The following is a 17,147-nucleotide window of genomic DNA, read 5'->3' on the forward strand; positions in this document are numbered from 1 at the left end:
ACATCCACCCGCGTGACTGTAGCGGAAGGAGACGGTCGAACCTTGGCAAGGGCAGCGACGTCAGCCACCCGGAAGGGAGAGAACGAAGCTCCACTCTCGTCGATGACATTTCGGCCGCTAAAGTAGAAACCTGCGAACTAAGAGATAACAACAACGCGACAAAGTCCGCGGATGCCAAAACAGGCCCCACCGGGGAAGACTCCCCTATAGCAGGTTAATCAACATGAGCGATATTGTCAACCGGCCTAGTAGACAAAATGGACGCAGTACTGTCTACCGGCTTTGCGGGTAAAATCCCAACACATCAAAACATTTTTAAGCAAGAGTATCGTCAACAGAAACGGACGCTTGACCGGATTGTTTAGACTTTCTAGGAGCTTTCATAGGCGAAGAGGGCACAGCAGAACCTGTAAAGGAGCTGACCTCTTCTTAGCATTGTCGGCCATGACAAAAAAACGACTCACGAAAAATTTATGAAAAAATTTCTAAGTCCAAAATGCGGCCGACAATGCTGCCAAAATCAAGAAACATACAAGAAACGACCTCACCTCAACATAGTTGTGAAGTCCAAAAGACAAAAAGATACCAAGAGGAGCGAAACAAAGTCAAAATGACTAAGTAACAACGGCTGAACAGCCGGAGCGTACATCAAATGAGACCAGTCTCACTGACGCTGAGTTTTAGAATGATGCATATGGCGGCGTATGCGCGCGCATACGGAAGGCAGGCTCGTTTCGGGGCTGGCCTAGACACCCTTACGGGTCTCGGTCACTCTTTTTTAGAGGCTCCTTCCTTGTTACCAAGGGGACGCGTACAGCGTTACCAGCACTGAACCAGGGTTAATGGCTATATGTGAGTTGGGTAAGATATGTAATTTAATCTCTGCTGATATCTCATGCATGGGTGCATTTATGGCATGAACATTCTGCTTGAACTATTCTAAAAAAACCACCAATAGCAGGAGAATTCTGACTTTCTGCTTCAATTTAGTCAAGTGAGGATCAGTACTAAGTGTCTTTGGGTTTCATGTAAACTGAAATGAGTAGAATTTTCACTTTTCTCCCACACTTGTCTTTTCTCTGCATGTGTGCGTTATGTGTAAATGCGTGTGTCTTCTTCTTCTTCTGCGTTCGTGGGCTGAAACTCCCACGTACACTCGTGTTTTTTGCACGAGTGGAATTTTACGTGTATGACCGTTTTTACCCCGCCATTTAGGCAGCCATACGCCGCTTTCGGAGGAAGCATGCTGGGTATTTTCGTGTTTCTATAACCCACCGAACTCTGACATGGATTACATGATCTTTTTCGTGCGCACTTGGTCTTGTGCTTGCGTGTACACACGGGGGTGTTCGGACACCAAGGAGAGTCTGCACACAAAGTTGACTCTGAGAAAGAAATCTCTCGCCGAACGTGGGGACGAACTCACGCTGACAGCAGCCAACTGGATACAAATCCAGCGCGCTACCGACTGAGCTACATCCCCGCCCAAATGCGTGTGTCTGACTGTCCTTCTCTCTGTATGTCTCGGTCTGTCTAGCTGTTTGAGTGTCGGTTTTGCTTTGTGTTACTCTTGGTTGGTTTGGTGTTGTGTTGTGTTGTGTTGCCGTGCGCGAGGGTTGGCAAAATGTGAGAGGCACGGTACTCACCGAGACATCGTCAGGCACACCGCCCAGGTAGAAGCTGGTGGTGGCAGGGTTCAGTTCCAGCACAGTGAAAGTGGACGGTGAGCTTTCATCGTTGACATCATCTGCCTGCTTGTCGGAGCGTACAATCAGCGTGCCAGACTTGCCAATGCTGCACACCAAAGACAATTACACTATGAGAATTGAAAACAAACCACCACACACAAAACTGTGAATGAGCCGGCTCAAAACAAATCTAGAGACAGACATGGTTGTCACGCTGAACACTCTGCTACTTGATCATGGACTCCACTTCTATTATTTTTTAAACTTATGACATTTGTACGGAAACACCTTTCTTGTTGCCCCTTTTTTATATTTAGTCAAGTTTTGACTAAATATTTTAACATCGAGGGGGAATCGAAACGAGGGTCGTGGTGTATGTGCGTGTATGTGCGTGTGTGTGTGTGTGTGTGTGTGTGTGTGTGTGTGTGTAGAGCGATTCAGACTAAACTACTGGACCGATCTTTATGAAATTTGACATGAGAGTTCCTGGGTATGAAATCCCCGAACGTTTTTTTCATTTTTTTGATAAATGTCTTTGATGACGTCATATCCGGCTTTTCGTGAAAGTTGAGGCGGCACTGTCACGCCCTCATTTTTCAACCAAATTGGTTCAAATTTTGGTCAAGTAATCTTCGACGAAGCCCGGGGTTCGGTATTGCATTTCAGCTTGGTGGCTTAAAAATTAATTAATGACTTTGGTCATTAAAAATCGGAAAATTGTAAAAAAAAAAAAAAATTTATAAAATGATCCAAATTTACGTTTATCTTATTCTCCATCATTTGCTGATTCCAAAAACATATAAATATGTTATATTCGGATTAAAAACAAGCTCTGAAAATTAAATATATAAAAATTATTATCAAAATTAAATTGTCCAAATCAATTTAAAAACACTTTCATCTTATTCCTTGTCGGTTCCTGATTCCAAAAACATATAGATATGATATGTTTGGATTAAAAACACGCTCAGAAAGTTAAAACAAAGAGAGGTACAGAAAAGCGTGCTATCCTTCTTAGCGCAACTACTACCCCGCTCTTCTTGTCAATTTCACTGCCTTTGCCATGAGCGGTGGCCTGACGATGCTACGAGTAAAATGGCATTGCGTTCAGTTTCATTCTGTGAGTTCGACAGCTACTTGACTAAATATTGTATTTTCGCCTTACGCGACTTGTTTTCTCTTTTTTTCTCTCTATTCTCTATACTCCTTGTTTCCTCCTGTCTTTCTTTCTCTTTTTTTCTTCAATTTTAGTTTGGGCCTAAGCTAAAACAAATCTTTATCTCCCAAATCTGAGTCCTAAAATAGAGAACACAATGCAAATGTAAAATAAATTAAAAAAATTACAGAGAAAAAGAAACAGCTAAAAACATCGTATTTCTTCAAGGAATCTTCAGAGACGAATAAAAACCAAATTCCTACATGAGCACCACCAACAACAACACATTTTTATTTCAAACATCACTGACCGCTCGACCACAGCCTGATGCCACTGTCCATCGGCGTAGGATCGAGAGCTGGCAATAATGGCAGGACCTGCACCCAGGTTGAACTGGAACACCACACGCCCTCCTCTCAGCTCCAGCGAGATGAAGTCATTCTGCAACAAGGAGAACGAGAGTCGGGTCAAACTAAGATCTCAGAAACAAAGGGAAGCAAGCGCTCCAAATCAAATGCATATGTTAAGCATGGAGAGCATAGATTGCTGTGGTTTACGCTATATAAGCTGTCATTATTATTTTATTATCATTATTTTATGACATGTGCAACAAGATTAATGCAGAAGCAATCTCCTGGCACCTGAGAGAATAACAACCATTGAAATAAACAAGCGACTTTCATCTAAAAAAAAGTCCAACTGGGCATCTGAACTGTTTAAGCTGCAGACCTGTGCGCACTCAAAACGCTCATCAGTAGTAAACAAACCAAATTTCAGTAGTTTTTAAAATGTTTCAGTAGTAAGCAGTAACGACAGTTCAAGACATAATTCTGCTCACAAAGCACACAAACTGAAACACTATGACGCAGTAGAATGGGAATTACTATTACGATCTCCAGGTTGTCTTGAGAATAACTAGGCTTCCAGCACTGTTGTGCCGTTTTCTTCTTCTTTGGTGACAGAGCTGGTGTCTCCTCTTCACTATCTGAATCTCGCACTCTTTTCTTTTCCATGTTTCACTTCAATCACAAGTTGCCACGCAGACGCTGGACGAACTAAGTCTAAGAACAAAGACTCAATGCCGAGAACACGCGCTCTTCCGGTAAATCGGAAAAAAAATTTTCAGCGCAACGGCCAACTAATTGGTCAAAACATCTTAAAACAGAAAAAAAGTACAAAACATTTTTTTGGGAGTAAAACATCGGAATTTCGGAATTTTAATTAAAAATCCGTAGCACCGTATTCTGCATATAAAAATCAGAGAAATTATGGAGAAACCGTAGATGTGCACAGGTCTGAAGCTGTGATAAATTATGAAAGAAACAGGTGCCTGTCTTCAGCAAAACCTGATGCTTGAAAAATGCATGAGCCCTAAACTGTCACTTTGTATTTTTTAGTGCTTACATATTAGTTAATTGCACCCAATCCAGAAAATAATTCCGCCAGAGAAACAGCAGCATCACTGAAATCTGGTGAAACAAATGTGCTTGCAAGTTTTACACCTATGCCCCCACCCTCACCATCTTTGTCCCCTTACCTGAAAGTTCTCTCTCTGCGCTGTCCTCTGACAGCTTGGAAGTTCCACACCTATGCCCCCACCCTCACCATCTTTGTCCCCTTACCTGAAAGTTCTCTCTCTGCGCTGTCCTCTGACAGCTTGGAAGTTCCACACCTATGCCCCCACCCTCACCATCTTTGTCCCTTTACCTGAAGCAGGGTCCCCACTGGTTTTTAGAAAAAAAATTTCATGACTTTTCCATGACTTTCCATGAGCCTCAATAACATTTTCCATGACTAGATCCACAGGTCGCCATTTCCGAACACGCCAACTTTTTACGTCTTGTACGTCAGTTTCTACGCAGTGTCTCTTCGACAAGCAAGTCAAGCATTTGCTACGCAGTCAGATTATCGGTAATGTTTGCTGGTCCTGTCATTTCACTAAACTGGACCAGCCACTGTTTGTATCCATCTGCACTTTCGTAAATTCCGTTTCGTAACCGTCACTGTAACTTGACGAACTGTCATTTTTTTCACCGCGATACACAGTTCATTGCGAAGATCTTCCTCGGTAATTCGTTCCAATTCCGCATACTTTTTGTTGTCAAGAAACAACTCGAAAGAAAGTTTCAAACTCATCATCCTCCATCTTGCTTGTCGAAGCGCTAAAGTACTTTATCGATGCAAAAACAAAAGCAGAAAACTTCGACGAAACCGACTCAAATGCAGCGCAGACGACACGACGAGATAACGGAAGGAAGTGAGCCTCGCTTTGGCTCAAGTGCCATTAAAAATACCGTTATTCTCGTATGCAAATACGAACGAGAAGTTGGTCATACAAACAAGCCTTGTGCTGGCGACGCAAATCGCTGCTGGCTGGCAAGGGGGGGGGGGGGGGGGGGGGGGAATGGCTGGGCAACGAAAATCGCCGCTGGCGTGCTAAAGGTTAATTTTTTTTAATTTTTTCTTTTTGTTAAATTCCATGACTTTCCATGACTTGAATTGAAATTCCATGACTTTCCAGGCCTGGAAAATTAAAAATCAAATTCCATGACTTTCCAGGTTTTCCATGACCTGTACAAACCCTGCTGAAGGTTCTCTGCTCTGCGCTGTCCTCTGACAGCTTGGAAGTTCCACATCTATACCCCCAACCCCACACCATCTTTGTCTCTTTACCTGAAGGTTCTTTGCTCTGCGCTGTCCTCTAACAGCTTGGAAGTTCCACATCTATACCCCCAACCCCACACCATCTTTGTCCCTTTACCTGAAGGTTCTCTGCTCTGCGCTGTCCTCTGACAGCTTGGAAGTTCCACATCTATACCCCCAACCCCACACCATCTTTGTCCCTTTACCTGAAGGTTCTCTGCTCTGCGCTGTCCTCTGACAGCTTGGAAGTTCCACATCTATACCCCCAACCCCACACCATCTTTGTCCCTTTACCTGAAGGTTCTCTGCTCTGCGCTGTCCTCTGACAGCTTGGAAGTTCCACATCTATACCCAGACCTGATTACCACTCAAATTTCCTGGTGTACAAATGAGGCTAAAAATGTGTACAATCAGAATTTTAAGGTGTACAATTCATTCTCGCGGTACACACTGTGCTTTATTCCCCCCTCAAACCCCATTATTTAAAGACTGTAAATACATGTAAGAAAGAATTTGTGCTGAGAGTAAATTAAAACATTTTTGTTGAAAACAAAAACCCATACACTATTAGATATTTGAAAATGTGACACAAAACGAATGATAGAAAAACATAATTTTTATTTTTGACCTCTGAGGAAAATTTGCATCATCTGCTGTCAGCAGTATTGAGTCAGCCCTTCATTTCTGTCACTGCACTGGTCAGTATTTTCTGGTCTCATACAGTCCTCTTTACACATTGCTTTCTAGGCTCACACAGTCCTCTTCAGACTTATTTTTTTTATTTTTTATTTTTTATTTTTTTTTATTTTTTTTGATTTTTTTGGCGTATGATTTTAATGTCTGGCGTATAATTGTACAGAAATCTTCAATTTCGTAAGATTGTACGCAAATTTCGTACAGTAACCAGGTCTGTATACCCCCCACCCCACACCATCTTTGTCCCTTTACCTGAAGGTTCTCTGCTCTGCGCTGTCCTCCCACGTAAGCCAGGAGAGCATCAGCCTGCGAGGTCTTGAAGTAGAGGGACAGCTGTGTGTAGGACCCGGCCTGATCCAGCTGGGGCGGGTTTCGTGCCGTCACCGTCGTGTTGCCCAGGAATTTCAGTCCCACACGGATCTGGAACAATCACAAGGGAAATCGTAAGTGAGCGTTTGCTCCCAAGTTATAGCAAAGAAAACTGACATAAGGCACTTTATAACCTGAAACAACTACAACGAAAGTTATAGAAGAAACTGACTCTGAGCTTCTGCTTAGAATACGAGTGTAACACACAGCAGTACTAGTCAGAAACTGGAAGAAGCCCCCTCCTCCCCCTGACCCACCCACATCCACTCCCCTCTTTACATTATTCGCAAACGTCTCCCACTCTCTGCAAAAGTGGACTTTTTATATCCTATTCATGTCATTTTACACTGGGCACAAGTCTTTCTGCAGAATAATCCATCTGAACACAAAACACTATAATTATATTGCTTCTAAAATTATAAAGAAAAGTGCTCACCCTGTTGGCCTGTTCGCGAGCCAGTTCAATCTTTTCCTTGAGGGCCTTGACGTTGACGTCCAGACTCTCCCCCACACCGATCAGACGAGTGGCGTTGGCCTGCAGCGGCTTAAGCAGATCCACAATCTCTGGGCGACTTTGTCTGACAGTTTCCACTGAAAAGGGGAGGAGTTTAACGTCACATTCTTCTTCTCTCATTGTTCAATAAAAACATTGTTTAAAATTAATGTCAGTTTCCACTGAAAAGGGGAGGAGTTTAACGTCACATTCTTCTTCTCTCATTGTTCAATAAAAACATTGTTTAAAATTAACGATAGTTTGCTTTAAAATACAAATCCGCGTTTGCAATTCCTTTGACTCCCAGGGCAGTTGTAATTAACCTGCCAAGAATGGTGTTAGTGTGAAATCCTTCTTCTCAAACAATAAGAAAATAACTATTGATGAGAACAGATTAAATGGAAAATTGCGAAGTAAATTTTCATTTGATTAATATACTTACCCAATTCTCATAAATGCATTGACTTCAGTCTCACATGCTAGATGTCGAAAAACCACTCAAATTACCTGCCCTTAGAAGGGTGGTAACCAAGCTAAAAAGAGACGCCATAGCCGTTGCTATGTACTGACCTTGCTCGGTTACCCATAACACCCTGCGCACCACATGAGCGCCAGCATCCGGAATAATCATTCGAGACTACTCAAACACCACAAGGATATAAGGCAGCGGGGATGGATGGGAGGGTATTAACTATGAGAATTGGGTAAGTATATTAATCAAATGAAAATTTACTTAGAAATTTTCCATTAAATTACATATTCTTACTCCAATTCTCATAAATGCAGATTCCTCCTAAAGGTGGAGGGAACTTACTTATGTCCTTGAAAGCAACCAAGGCCGGCAACGAACTCGAGCCGTCAAGCCGAGTGCAGGAGATATCCCGAAGATAAAAACTGATGAACACATCATCTGATCTCCAGTAAGCCGTTTGCAAAACTTCGCCTAGGCGACCAGAACGCAACACGGCGATAGAGGAAGCCCACGCTCTGGACTCATGGACCCGAGCAGAGGACAGGGGAAGGACTGTGCGCCCCCCCCCCCCCCCTTCTTGAGCGAGCCACCACTCATATGCTTGCCGAATGAGAGTCGCAACCCATCTTGTGAGTGTCAATTTTGAAATATCTTTATCACGCTTTGTGTTCAAAGAAATAAACAAAAGTTTCTGACTTTTAGCTCTAATCAACTGAGTGCGAGAGAGGTAGGATCTCAAGGCTCTAACCGGGCAGTTGGCTAAATCAGGATCACCCGGGGCAAGAATAGTCCCAAGAGAGGGGACTTGAATCACCCGCGGAGCTTGGCCTGGCTTCTGATTTTTAGCCAGGAAGCCAGGCCGAAAATGCAGTGACACCGAACCATCACGCTCAAAAGCAATATCCTCTGGCAACCCCGAAAGGGCATGAATTTCACTGCCCCTACGAGCAGTGGCCAGGAGAAGAAGGAACAAAGACTTGCGCGTTAAATTCGTCAAGCTGGCAGCCTGTAAAGGCTCAAATGCTGACCAACGCAAGAAATCCAAAACCAAAAACAAGTCCCAAGCAGGGACAGGGGTCCGTCTCTTCACCTCTTGGAGAGCGGCCCCTTTAATCCCACTAGCGATCACCCCATGGACATTAATAGATCTGCCTATCTGCCTCAAAGTAGCAGATATCGCTGACCGCCTGACTCTCAAAGAAGAGGCCGAGCTGCACGGAGCGAACAAGAAAGAGAGGTGATTCGCAACCTGGAGAGAGAGAGGAGCCAAGGCGTTGACCCCAGACTCTCTACACCATTTGGACCAGGAAGACCAATGCGAGGCATAGACCGAGGAAGTGGAGGACCTATGCGCTTTACGGACTAAATCCAGTGTCAAATCCGAAGCGCCAGATTTACGTAGCTCCGTCCTCACAACCTCCAGACGTGTAGGCACAGGGCCTGTGGGGTGTTGTGCTGAATGCCTGTTCTTGGCTGAACGAGCTCTCCCCGCACCAGGTTTAGAGGAATCGGAGGACCTTTGGCCAACAGCAGCAGATCTGGAAACCAATGCTACGAAGGCAACATGGGGGCTACCAGCAGAAGATCTGGACGTTCCAGCTCGGCTTTCCGCACCACTCTGCTGAGCAGAGGAAAGGGGGGGAACGCGTAGGCCTGAAGGCCTACCCACGAGAACTCCATTGCATTGCTTCGCCAAGCCTCCGTGTCCCGAAAAGGGGACACAAAAATCGGAAGCCTCCTGGAGAACCTGGTTGCAAACAGATCGATCATAGGCTTTTCCACCTGAGCCCACAGGCGCTGGAGAGCCCCGTGTGTGATGGTCCACTCCGTGTGCAACACCTGAGAGGACCTGCTGAGCGAGTCCGCCAGTGCATTGAGCCTGCCCGGGAGATATTTCGCGGAGACTATGATCTGGTGCGAGTGGCACCAGATCAGAATCTCGCAGGCTCTGTCTGACAGGGAAAAGGACCGAGCTCCTCCCTGTTTGTTGACATAGGCAGCCACAGTGGTGTTGTCGGTGTGTAACCTGACATGCCTGCCCACCACCAGAGGGAGAAAGGCGCACAGACTGAGGGCTACTGCCTCCAACTCCAGGCGATTGATATGCCAAAGGAGCTGCGACTGAGGCCACCGACCCGAGACCGTGTGACCGCCGATGTGAGCTCCCCATCCGGCCATAGACGCATCTGTAAAGAGGTCTAAGTCCGGAGGGGGCAGCGCAATAGGAACCCCCTGAGAGATCCAATCCAGATCCAGCCTCCAACACGTCGTGTGACTGAGCCATCCCTGAACGGGGACACTCTTGTCCCAGTCCTGAGAGGTCGGATCCCAAAGAGACCTGAGAGCAGCCTGAAACTGGGCTAAGAGCCTTGTCTCCTTCCAGTCTCGCGCTAAGTTTAGCTTTGTTGTCGGCCATTTTAACACCGACGAAAAACAGTCACCCAGAACAAAAAAATTCTGCGTGCCTGTTCAAACAAAAAGCTATCAACGAAACAAAAACAGAAAGATCTCACCAAAAGGTAGATGGACAGGTAGACCCACAAGAAACAGCTAGTCTCACGGACGAGCCGGCATGCGAAGGCCAAAAGTGAGTGACAAAAATCGACACGTCCACCGTGTGCTGTCGAAAGTCTCGAATGATTATTCCGGATGCTGGCGCTCACGTGGTGCGCAGGGTGTTATGGGTAACCGAGCAAGGTCAGAACATAGCAACGGCTATGGCGTCTCTTTTTAGCTTGGTTACCACCCTTCTAAGGGCAGGTAATTTGAGTGGTTTTTCGACATCTAGCATGTGAGACTGAAGTCAATGCATTTATGAGAATTGAAGTAAGAATATGTAATTTAATCCCCCCTAAAAGGAGACACAGCTCTATGCCGAAAGAGGCACAGTCACAATGAAAAGCCTTGCACTGAACACTCCACGAAAATGCCATAACAACTGTGAATTCAACTCAAAGAATACTTCAACATGCATTGTAGAGGTTCATGCTAAACTTTTCCATCTCAACCTAAAAGAAATCTAAATTGAAGGAAACAATACAGTAACAGAGCACAAAATCTCAGTTGGTTTATTCTATTCCTTTCAATACAAAGCGTTAGATCTCTCATCTCAGCTAAAAGTAGCCATTTCGAGTACAAACTGACCAAATGTTCACCTACTTGTTTAGCTGAAGACCATGCGACACTTTCACCGGAGCACCACAAGGAACAGTTTTGTCACCTTTTTTGTTCACCCTGTATACATCTGATTTTAAAGTACAAGGAGAGTCATGTCATCTTCAGAAATTTTCTGACGACTCTGCCGTGGTTGGTAGTATTCTTGATGGTGATGAGAGCTTGTATAGAGAACATATTGATGATTTTGTGTCTTGGTGTGATTCCAACTTTTTAGTATTAAACGCAAGCAAGACGAAGGAAATGATTTTTGATTTTCGCAAAAAGAAAGACACTGTCCATCCTGTAGTCATCAAAGGTGATGCGATTGAGATAGTCAGCGAGTACAAGTATTTAGGTGTAGTTCTAGATAACAAGCTAAGCTGGTTTAATCATGTTGATGCTGTTTTTAAGAAGACGCAGTCAAGATTGTTTTTCCTGCGCAAGCTGAGATCATTTCATGTGTGTAACAAGATGCTGTACATGTTTTATCAGAGTATGGTGTGCAGTGTGATGGTGTTTGCATCAGTGTGTTGGGGAGGGAATGCCACTGCAAGGGACACTGGCAGGCTGAACAGGCTGATAAAGAAAGCGAGTTCTACTGTAGGCCAGAGCCTTGACACCCTTGAAGTCCTTGTTGAAAGAAGGCTTGCCAGTAAGTCCAGAGCTATTCTGTTCGACCTAGGGCATCCCCTCCACGACGCACTGATGGATCTCCGCATCACACGGAACGCTCGGTTTCTCATGCCTAGGTGTCGAACGGAGCGTTTTCGGCGTTCTTTTGTTCCTGCAGCTGTGAGATATTTTAACAGCAACCGAGCCATTGTCCTGGCCACAGACTATCAGTGATGCCTTTTAAATGTACCTCTTAGTGATAGATTTAATATGATTTGATGACTGTTTGACCTTTGATCATAACTAGTGCTGTGATAATGAGCTTTAGCACTGTTGTGATGGTGTTGACACTATATTTTGCCCAATTGAGTCTAACTACCTGATGGCTAATCTACTGTGATACCTGTGATAACTGATGATGATTACTGTGATTGGTTTTATGTGTTTGGTTGGTCTCTTCTTTTGGTAGTGCAATAGCGTTAATTATGGATTGTTGTTATCATCATTTACATAAAAACTTATCTGTTAATCCAAACAATGATATAATTATTGTGATGTTCTTAACTACACTTTAACATGGAATGTATGTATGTATGTATGTATGTATGTATGTATGTATGTATGTATGTATGTATGTATGTATGTAGGTATGTATGCATGTGTGTTGGTGTGTCGGTGTGTCAAGTGTGCAAGTAAAAAGGGTATTGTAGTTGTACATATATTACTTTAGATATTTTTTTGTTATCATGGGTTTTATGAATTTTCTTCTCTTATTCTTTTATAATTATTAATTAATGACCTATATGTGCTGATGACCAATTTAATTTCCTTTGTTGGATCAATAAAATGTTATGAGTTATGAGTTATGAGTTATGACAAGTCAATCCTGCGAAATATTTCACAAATTGTTGGAACCTTCAACAGAAGCATGTGAACTGACTAGTGCCGTCAACGAATCAGTTTGAAACGATACACCTACAAAAAAAGAGCAGACCTACGATTGGTCTCAGTGTTTTTCATTTTAAAAACAGCCTCTCAACGAATTGAAAATTTTCATCTAAATTTTAATTTGATTATATACTTACCCAACTCACATCAAGCAATTTACTCCAGTTTAGTGCTAGGACGCTGAATAGCATCGCCTTGGTAACAAGGGGAGGTCACCCTAAAAAAGAGCTACCTTGACCCCTTAACATGACAAAGTCACGCGTGACTTCCTGACCTTGCCGCCATCTTTGAATCATTCAATCGAAAGCGAACATAGAAAAATTTCCCTCTTTTTTAGGAAAAAAAACACCCATAAAACCCCAAAAGCGGGGCAGGCGGGCGGGTATCAACTATGTGAGTTGGGTAAGTATATAATCAAATTAAAATTTAGATGAAAATTTTCAATTAAATTACATATCTTATCCCAACTCACATCAAGCAGAATGCTAATGAAGGAGGTGGGGAAACAAAATTCCACTTACCTCAGACAGAAGGTAAGACTTGTCCAGCTGCGACAATGGCTGGTAGGGAGCTACTGCCATCATGACGAGTGCTGGCCACATCTCGCAGGTAGAAGCTGATGAAAACATCCTGCGACTTCCAGTAGGCAGCGTCTAGGACCTCTGCTAGCCTGCCTGAGCGGAGGACTGCCAGAGAAGTAGCCCAGGCCCTGGCTTCGTGCGTCCTTGACGACGTCATAGGTAGGACAGAATACCCAATGCCAACTTGACTGTGCCACCACGCATACGCTTGTTTAATCAGCGTAGAGACCCATCTTGCCAAAGTGACCCGCGACACGTCCTTGCTCCGTTCAGTGTTAATTGAGATGAAGAGCAGTTTTTGGTCCCTAGACCTAATAGGCGTGGTACGGGATAAGTAGCTGGTAAGGGTACGAACGGGACAATTTACCAAATCAGGGTCACCAGACGCGAGAATCCTACTTAAAGGAGGGATGCGAATAACAGGGGAAGACAGACCAGGTTTTTGATTTTTGGCAAGGAACTCTGGCCTAAATCTTAAAACAACAGAGCCATCGCTCTCAAAAGAATGTAAGGCTTCTTTTTAAGCCTACTGTCTATATGATACTTACCGAGACAGTACTATTCTTGCACATTATCTATTATAGGCCGAAAAAAAAAATTGGACAAAACGCTGAGTGGGTACAATTATCTCCCATAACCATGCGCCACCGTGGATCCCAAGCACTGTCCGAGTGCTTCCCCCTTACAGGATGTAGGTGGCGCGTCCTCTTTCTTTATGAGCTGCAGACCCTCAAAAAGCCCATAACATATCAAGAGGGGAGGCGGGAGGGAAACTCTAATAGTACTGTCTCGGTAAGTATCATATAGACAGTAGGCTTAAAAAGAAGCCTTACAGTCAATATAACACTTACCTCGACAGTACTATTCTTGCACAGAATACCAGAGTGGTGTGAGGGTGATATGTAGAGTATTAAACTCCTTAATCAAAATCACTTAAATCCAAGGATTAAGATACCCAGGCAATTTTCGAACAGTACTACCGTAAAAGAAAATATACCCAAGAAACATACCTTAGACTGACGTGACCATGCTAGCAACCACTGCTGTGTGGTGAACTCAATGTCAAAGTCCAGGCCACTCAAAGCTTGAATACCACTGAGTCTACGGCAAGTGGCTAAAGCGATGAGGAACAATTAGTCTTAAAAATCAGCAACTTGATACTGATGCCTGCCAGGGGTTCAAACTCATTGCTACGCAGGAGTTTGAGGACCAGAAAGACATCCCCCTTGGGAAATGAAACCCGAGGTTTAGACACCGCTGCATTGCTAATACCCGAAAGGACATTAGCGATGAGGGAGGACCTGATCAAGTGTTCAGTTCTGCGACCAGTAGCGGCCGCAATCGTGGAAGCGATGGCAGATCTGTATCCAAGAAGAGTCTTAGAAGAAAGACTCTTCTTTTGATACACTTCCACCAGGAAGTTGGCCAAGTCCTGTGTTGAGGGATAAAGCGGCTTTATCCCCTTGGACAAGGCGAAGGTGGCCCAAGCTCTCCAGCGTAAGTCGTAGAGCTGATTAGTTGATCGCCTCTTAGCGTTCAAGGAAAACTCTACTGAACTCTTGTGCAATCCTAGTGCAAGCAGTTTGGAGCGCACAAGAGCCATGCGGTCAAGCACAGACTCTCTGGACGTGGATGAGGGAGGCATGATCGAGGCTGGAGCAGACCTCCCCCGTCCAGATCCAGAGGTAGAGGGTCTACGTGGGTGAGACCGCGAAGATCTGGAAACCACGGAGCTGTTGGCCAGTAAGGCGCGACCAAAATCAGTCTTGGTCGTTCCTGCAGATATTTTGCCAGCACCCTCGGAATCAGAGATGTCGGGGGATAGGCGTAAGCATCGAGGAGCCTCCACAAGAGAGTGAATGCGTCCAAGTGGAACGCATTCATGTCTCGAAAGGGGCTGACGTACCTGGGAAGCCGAGCGCTGAATCGAGTTACGAACAGATCGATCAGAGGACGGTCCCACCTTGCCCACAGACGCTGTAGAACGTTGTGAGCGATGGTCCATTCTGTGGAGAGAACCTGATCGCCCCGACTGAGAATGTCGGCCAGGGCGTTCAGTTTCCCCGGAACGAACTGGACTGACATCCGGACCTGATTGGTCTGGCACCAGAGCAGAATCTCCTCCGCCAACAGGGAGAGGGACCGAGAATTGGTGCCCCCCTGGTGGCGAAGGTAAGCTAAGCATGTGGTGTTGTTGTCCCCGTTGAAAATCAGAGGGGCCAAGGACAGGCCGAATGGGAGGGCCCGAAACTCGAACACCGTGCCCTCCCAAACGAACCGGAGCAGATGTCGGTACCCCGGGGCCACCAGGATGTGGAAGTAAGCATCCTGGAGGTCCCAGACATGGCCCAATCGTTTGGCCGGATGGCCAACCGGACCGACGAAGGGGTTTCCATCTTGAACTTGCACCTGTGAAGGTACAAGTTCAAGGTGGAGAGGTCCAACACCGGCCTGAACCGGCCGTCCTTTTTGGGGACGGTGAACAGGCGGGAGCAGAACCCCAGAGAAGGCTGAGAAAGGGGGTAGACCGCCTTCTTCTCGACCAACGAGTTCACCTCGTCCTGAAGAGCCTGCCATCTGGCAGGCTCTCGAGGAGGGGGGAACGTCCAAGGTAGAGCGGACAATGGAGGTTGTGACGACAGCGGTAGAGAAAACCCCGACCACACCACCCTCAAGAAAAACTGGTTGGAGACCAGTCTGCCCCACATGCCGCGGGCCCGAAAAAAGGGAACCGACGGACGAAAGAGGGGCAACTTGAGGGGGCGTCAACGTAGGGCCGGGACTCACTGAAAATTCTGCTGGCGGGCAGGCGCAGGCTTGCGACCACCCCCCCTGGTGGTGCTGCTTCCCCTTACCTGTCTGAGCACCCTTCGTCTTGCTTGGGAACGCAACAGGCGCCTAAGAGGAGGAAGAAGGAGGCAGTGAAACTGGCTTCTTCTTCTTCTTCTGAGGCTGGGAGCTGGAGGTGACTGTAGCACTTCTCTTACTCCCCGCCGCCGTCGCCGAAGCAGCGAGGCCAACCATCAGAGAATCAGTGTTCCTCTGGCGTGTGGACTCCACCACAGAACGAACAGTGTCCGGATGAAAGAGGGAAGAAGGCTGAGGAAACGTGTTCCTCAGACTCTTCCTCATATCCGGAGGCACTATAGAAGTAGGCAGAAAATGATCACGGAACAGGGCCAATAAAGTGGACCCGTGTTCCAATGGCCAATTCTGCCGCAGACGTCACGCACGATCGCACGGCATGCAAAGCCCGATCCACTCGAACCGTGTCAAGGACCCGAGTGGAATCGGACTCTGCCCGATCGGGAGGGTCCAACAGTGTGGACAGCGTGCTCATCCATGTCAAGGCCTGTGATTGGGCCTCGACTGTGGAAGAAACGGTGGCCTCAAGATTGTGGAACGAAGCAGAGCTCAGTTCCACCTTCTTGACCGAAGGCACCTCCCCAACGAACACATCACCGTCAGCCCCACCCTAAACACTCGAAGTCTGGAAAGGGAGAGTTCGAGAGTCAAAGGGAAAAGGGAGGGACGAAACAGATTGGACACGAGGAAACAGTGGAGGTGCGCCTCCCGAAGGAAAGCATGGCACTGAACCCGCGTCCTCCCGAGGAACATAGGTCGCGTTTGCACGTGAATCTGTACTCCTCAGGCGATGTGCTGCCGCTTCCACCGTGGCACTTAGACTAGGGTGGAACGCGAATTGCCGGCGGCCGGATCGTTCATAAAACGAGCCGCCGGCAGACGCGGCGTGAGCCTCCCGCGCCCGGGCCGAAGCGGACTCAAAGGACGAGAGGGCGTCTCAGGGAAGGACGTCCTGAAACTGTTCAAACGTCCTTCTAGCTGTGCGAGGACGAGCCTCCTGCCTCTCGTCCTCAGACCCCGGGTCCACGTCCTGTGTGTCAACACTAGACGACAGACGCTTAAGAGAGGCATCCGTGACGTCAAGACGCCGCGTGATGTCTGTCATGTACTGTTGGAAAGTACGAAGCATAGCTTCGGAAGTTCCATCAGAAACCGGCAAGGGTAGAGGTTCAGTGTTAACCTTAGGGCGACCCTGATCCTCCTCCCTATCGTCCTCCGACTCACTCTCCTCTTCACTTCCCGACAACTCCTCAAAAGCAGGAGTGTAGGGAGCTTGAGGGGGAAGAGCCGAAAGCGATGAAGCAGGCTGTGAAGAAACGCCCACAGAAGCAAGAGGCCGCGAAGACCCCTGCCCCAAAGACGAAACGTCTCCAGCAGCCGAAGGGGGAGAAAAACAACAACCCTGCGACTGTTGGGTCAGCCCAGCCAACGAACCCCCGCCATTTATAGACTGAACAGGAACCCATCG

At 46.3% G+C, this 17,147-nt stretch overlaps 1 protein-coding gene across 2 annotated transcripts in view; it reads right to left on the minus strand.

The window, feature by feature from the left end:
* The window catches only part of LOC138967179 (laminin subunit alpha-like), a 168,539-nt gene that overhangs the window by 53,040 nt on the left and 98,352 nt on the right, over positions 1-17,147 (minus strand). For both annotated transcript variants that reach the window (XM_070339694.1, XM_070339693.1), the window contains exons 55-58: positions 6,989-7,143; positions 6,436-6,603; positions 3,155-3,285; positions 1,647-1,794 (exon numbers count right to left, since the gene is read on the minus strand). In XM_070339694.1, coding sequence (XP_070195795.1) covers positions 1,647-1,794; positions 3,155-3,285; positions 6,436-6,603; positions 6,989-7,143 — 602 coding nt within the window. The remainder of the gene's footprint in view (positions 1-1,646; positions 1,795-3,154; positions 3,286-6,435; positions 6,604-6,988; positions 7,144-17,147) is intronic.

This window comes from Littorina saxatilis, linkage group LG5 (genome assembly GCF_037325665.1).
Source record: "Littorina saxatilis isolate snail1 linkage group LG5, US_GU_Lsax_2.0, whole genome shotgun sequence".
In the NCBI taxonomy this organism is placed as follows: domain Eukaryota; kingdom Metazoa; phylum Mollusca; class Gastropoda; order Littorinimorpha; family Littorinidae; genus Littorina; species Littorina saxatilis.